The 5,806-nt window shown below is 37.7% G+C and overlaps 1 protein-coding gene across 1 annotated transcript; it reads right to left on the bottom strand.

Moving 5' to 3' along the window:
• Nucleotides 1-1,239: 1,239 nt before the first annotated feature.
• LOC124964569 (olfactory receptor 10K1) lies at nt 1,240-2,181 on the bottom strand. The gene has a single exon (XM_047525030.1). It carries the CDS (start codon nt 2,179-2,181, stop codon nt 1,240-1,242), a length of 942 nt encoding a protein of 313 aa, XP_047380986.1.
• Nucleotides 2,182-5,806: the final 3,625 nt, after the last annotated feature.

The raw sequence follows: 5,806 nt of genomic DNA on the forward strand, positions 1-5,806 counted from the left end.
CATAAGGTTTATGATCAGAGATCCCGTATATTTTTTTCATCACATATTTGCAGTGGCTAAGATATCTGATGTACATTAAGGAAGTAATAGAAATTGTTTAAATGATAAGAAATTCCAAAATGTAGATCCTGCATGCCATGAATAGATAAAGAAAGTGGAGCATAATCCCAATATTACGGTGCAGCAGATGATAGGGAAGGTTTAGAAACAAAGGGATGGCTGAGAGTCTCTTGAAATATAAGATTGTATGTTCAAGTTAAGCAAAAGAAACTTCTCTGAAGTGAAGCAGCTGCATTTGAGAAAATACAATCATGTCTATTTGGGGCACAGAAAAGTATGGTGAGCTTCAGAATGCACAACTAGGCACTTATGGGAAATGGATAATGACAACTTCAGAAATAATAATGTTGGAGAGGTAGGCAGAGACGACATGATAAAGTCAGGCTCATGAAGGATGTTTGGTTTCATCTCATGTGATCAGAGAAGTTTTTTGAGGTGTTTTCAATGGATTTTCTGGTCATCCTGAGACTCCTGATCTTTCTCTGCATGAACATTAATTCAAAGTCTTTGTTTGGAATAACTTGAGAAATTTTAGTAACACATACAATGCTAGAAACTCCTTTGAAGAGAATAAATATGTTTGTTATTTAAGGAATATATGTGGGGGCTGCCAAGATTGGCCAGGAAAGATAAACATATGAACAGAACCTGGATGGATTCTATCAGGATGTCCCAGTCTCAAAGGAAGGAAAACGTGAAGGTAAAGATAGGTAAATGTGTAGTCTGAGGTGGTGAATGAGGGTACAAAAATGTCACTAAGGTTTGTTGCAGAATGGAAGGGGGCTATGTCGTGCATTTTCTTCCAAGAAGGGAGGAGGCAGCTAGAGAACCTCCTTCTGTTTGGTGGAGCTAGACTAGATACCATCTTTGCTCTGCTCAATTGCTCTTATCAGCTTGAATGTACATTTGCTCTCATTTGAATGACTAATATGCTGTGCAGTAAGATGTAATTAATTTTTCCTGGAACTGAGTAAACCTTTTCATATATTCTTAAACTTGTTAGAAGAAGCACACTTGGGAGAAAACCAGAATGTCTTAGCTTTATTGAATAATGTGTAAAATGTACTTTTCAAGTGAAAATATTATGTTATAGTATATTGGGATAAGTAAATGCGAAAACAGGTTCAAGCACATATTTTTCTGGCACATGATAGCCATGAAGAATGTAAAATTGATTGTTTAGCTAAGAGGATATCTAGTCTTACTCATTGTTCTTCGAAGGGCTGATTTGAATTCCTTATTTCTCAGGCTATAAATCATGGGATTGAACAATGGGGTGAGGATGGTGTAAGACACAGATATCAGGGTGTCTTGGCTTGAAGAGTAATTGGACTTGGGCCTTAAGTAGATGAAGGAGGCACAGCCATAGTGAACGGTTACCACAATGAGATGGGAGGCACAGGTGGAAAAGGCTTTGTACCTTCCAACAGTGGATGGGATCTTTAGAATGGCAGAGATGATGCGGACATAGGACACCAGGATAAGTAGCAGTGGGATAACTAAGACAAATACACCCAGCATGAAGATGACCAGCTGACTGAGGCGGGAGTGTTGAGATGCCAGTTTGAGGACAGGAGAGATGTCACAGAAGAAGTGATGCAGTTGGTTGGAGGAGTGGAAGGGCAGGTGAAATACCAGGGAGGTGGTGACCAGAGAGACAGTAAAGCCACAGGCACAAGCAGCAGCCACTAATCCCAAGCACACCCCGTGGCCCATGAGCACAGTGTAGCGCAGTGGGTTGCAGATGGCCACATAGCGATCATAACCCATGGCTGCCAGCAGAAAGGAGTGAGAGCAGCCCAGGAAGAGGAAGGTGAACATCTGGATGGCACAGCCCAGGAAGGAGATGGTCTTCTTCTGAGCCAACAGGTCCACCAGCATCTTGGGCACAATGACAAAAGTGTAGCTGGTCTCAGAGCAGGAGAGGACCGAGAGGAAGAAGTACATGGGGGTATGAAGGGCTCTGTCCAGCACAATGGTGGAAATGATGATGGCATTGGTGCCCAGAGTGAAGAGGTAGAGGAGCAGGAAAACCACGAAGAGCAGCCTCTGGAGGCTGGCCAGAGCTGAGAAGCCCAGGAAAACAAATTCCCTCACCAAGGTCTCATTGACCCACTCCATAGACAACAGTTCTATACAGGAGAGTCAGGGACACAGGTGTAGGCCAGGATCCATGAAGAAAACAGAAATGTGCAGGATCCTCAGCATGAAGTTTGCAGGTGATCTTTGCTTCTGGATATTTGGTAGAATTCCTTTATTCCCTCTTTAAAATGTCTGCTAAAAGAAGAATTGATGGTAAATATACCAAAGAATAACTGTCTCCAGTTGGGAGGCTTTTTTGTAATATAAAAACATCTCATCATTTTAGCCAAGCATTATGCCAATGTCTAACAGATTTCCCTTTTTCTTTCATATGCATTATTTTTTTTCTCACTATAAACCCAAAGTATCTAGCTCTCTGTAAGAAAGCATTGTTAACTTGAACAATCAGATACTGATCAGAAGGCAGAATGGAAGAATTATGAAACTGATCAAATTGTGCTACATGAATACAGGAATATATCAGAAGGAATTACACTTTTTGTCTAACTGTGAGGCACAAATTTAAGTAAATGAATGAATGAATAAACAAATAAATAAACAAACAAGGAAACAAGCAGAAGGCAGACCAGTGGATTAGAACAGGAAGGAGGAAGAGAAGGCACTGGGAAATGCTGGGGATTGGAGGAGAACAAGTTGTTTTATGAATTTATGAACAGGCTGAGATATGTTGTAAGGAAGTGACATACTTTATCTCAATATTTTACAATTATCTTATCACATTCCACAAAACAATAAAAAAAGAAGAAATTAGCTTTATTTCCAAAGGACTGACTAATAGGAAGCCAATTGGAAACACTGCTTGAAGCTCCAGAAACTAGTACATCAAATCAAAGGTGGAGCAGACTATAACATTAAAGGCAATATTTTTTCTTATCCAGGAATGATAAGTCCCCAGGTGGTAGAAAGAGACTAACTTTGTGACATTTTTCTGCACATGGCAGTTCATCCCTTCTGAGGTTCCACAGAGAAACTTATAGAAATCAAGCTTTTCAGAAGCAACTCAGATCTTGCCACACAAGGTGGAAGGGAGTATGGACAATTGCCATTTCACAGATTCCACTTCCCTCTCAGAAACCACCAGCTTTTACAAAGTGGTAGGCCAATAAAAATTCCTTTGAATGTTTTACTACTGAAATCAGTTTGCAAAGTGCTAGAAAGAATTATTTCTAATGTAATTTTTAGACTTTAGATGAGGTATTTTTTCCATGTATGCATTTTCCAACTTCCTGACCTGATAATAAGATAGTCTTGGGAACAGAAAAATCATCCACTATGTATACAGTGTTCATTTTTTTTATATCTGAGACTTTTGCATCATTTCATGCTGAGAACTTTTTCTCATTTTCTATCAGAATTTTTTTTTGCATCTTTTCAACCAATATTTTTTTCTTGACTCTAAGTAAAATTATGAACATTTCTGAAACTCATTGCTTCTATTTCTAGATTTATAGATAATATGTTTTTCTTCCTTACCGAAATCTCATCCTAAACCTAGTCTCTAACGTCTATCTATAATGACATAACCAAAACTTATTAGTTGCTATTATAATTTACTACTACTTGTTCACTTAATATTAACATCTATAATTATTAGAATTACATGTAATTATACAAAGTTCTGTGACATAACTTCAACTTACGCATGCACATGAGAGAGTGAGTGTGTGTGTGTGTGTAGTTTTTATGTATTTTTTTAATAAAGAAAGACAAAATGTTCCCCACATAACACCCACCCACTAGTCAATGGAGTTCTGTGAATTTCAAAACACTAAGGAAAATATAAATTTATGATCCTTGCTTATTCTTGTCTCACTGCTGTCCCGGAAGACTTTCATCTGCTCTCTTTAGCACTAATTCACATCTACTGCCCACTATATCATGTGATAAATATGATGTAAAATGTAGAGAACAGAAGCTAAAATTCTCTGTTCTGAAGGAGTACCTGTATCTACCAATCCAAAGAAAATTAAGTTTGATTATTTGTTACTCAGACTCATATAGTCAGTCGATACTAGTGACAAGAAGTTTTACACAGTTATTAATATAACCCCATAGCTTGAATGAATTCTGTAATTGATTTATTGTCCCTTTTCATGATGTATAGGAACCTAGCATCGCAGTTCATCTGAGCAGGCAGGCCCATCTGCTCAAGGTGATATCAGGGACTAGAAGAGTATTTCATCATCAGTACTATGATAGAAAGATATACAAGAATAAAAATTAGAATTCTCTTCCAACCAAATAGATACAGATCATAAAGTAAATATAAGAAATTTCTCAATATAGAGTGTGAATAACTACATTTTTATAATTCTTTTTGTGTGACTCAAGAAGAGACACTTAACATAGATATTCAATCTCCTTGTTTTAAAGTTAAAGGGAACTACATAAACAAGAACTGAAATAAAATGTTAGACTCATGGAAGGTACAAAGCAGTAGTCCATGGTAATAGTTTGCAGAAATGTTTTGACATAGGGTAGTAGTTAAGTATACAAGGCCCTTGAGATTTTTTGATTCAGATAGTCTCAGATTTTGTGCTTAGATGCTCTCAAAATCCCCCTTATAATCGAGTACACATGTATAGAATTCAGGTTATGATCCTTGCAGATGATACTTCCCTGTTTGTGTTTCCAACTCTCAGATATTCCATAGAGATTTTATATAATCTGGATTTAAATAAAAGATCAATACATATGGTGCTGGATATACTAAATAAGGGAGCAATCTGCTGAGCTGTCATATGTGAAAATTTTGAGAAATTCTAATATTTATCTTAGGGGAAAGCATCAAGTAATTAGCTAGGAGAAATTATGAGATAGCCTCCAAGAGTATGAAGTGAGATTTTTGTCTTTTAAAATACACATGAAAAAATTTAATTTCATAAAATTGCCTAATTAAAATGGAGTTTAAGAAGCATACTTCAATTATAGCTAAAAACACACATCCTTGAGTAGATAGCAGAGAAAAGTGAAAAGAGAGAGATGGGGTAACTGTTCTATTTAATCCATGATTCTACTGGTTGAAAAGAAAAAGGAAAAAAAAAAGAAGAGGAATGGAAAGAAAGGAAATCTAGCTGGGAGCAAAAATGATCCAGTACAGTCATCTAGAAAAAAATCAGAGAAATGTACAGACCATTCCCAATCATTCATAGTATTGGAATGAAAAGTAGTCACCTTTTTTTTTTTTTTGCGGTGCTGGGGATCAAACCCAGGACCTTGTGCATGCAAGGCAAGCACTCTACCAACTGAGCTATCCCCCCAGCCCTTGGTTTTCCTTTTCATTCCTGCCACTTACCAGAAACTACTATATGGGGGTGGAGGAAAAGTGTTCTCATGTATGATCCAACACTCATATCCAGGCCCCACAAAGTCCCTCTAATATGGGAACATTGCTCAGCAGGGACCTGTATCATTCTCCTTCTTCCAATTCAAAGACAAGCAACTGTTCAGTATCAGGGATTCTCTGGAAAGTAAAATTTAAACCACAGATCAGAGTCTGAGAGAAGAGCAGAAGAGAGGGAATCTGCCATAGGACAGAGGCTCTCAATGCATCGATGGAGTGAGTCTCCTCCATCCATCAGGACTCTCAGCTTCTCACATAAGTGACTGTCTTCAGAGGTTTTGAACAGCAAGGGTCATGGTT

The sequence above is a fragment of the Sciurus carolinensis genome, chromosome 1 (genome assembly GCF_902686445.1).
Source record: "Sciurus carolinensis chromosome 1, mSciCar1.2, whole genome shotgun sequence".
NCBI classification, from domain to species: Eukaryota; Metazoa; Chordata; class Mammalia; order Rodentia; family Sciuridae; genus Sciurus; species Sciurus carolinensis.

Excerpts from the sequence above, each read along its gene's own strand:
- LOC124964569 (XM_047525030.1), bottom strand. The coding sequence starts at position 2,181 with ATGGAGTGGGTCAATGAGACCTTGGTGAGGGAATTTGTTTTCCTGGGC.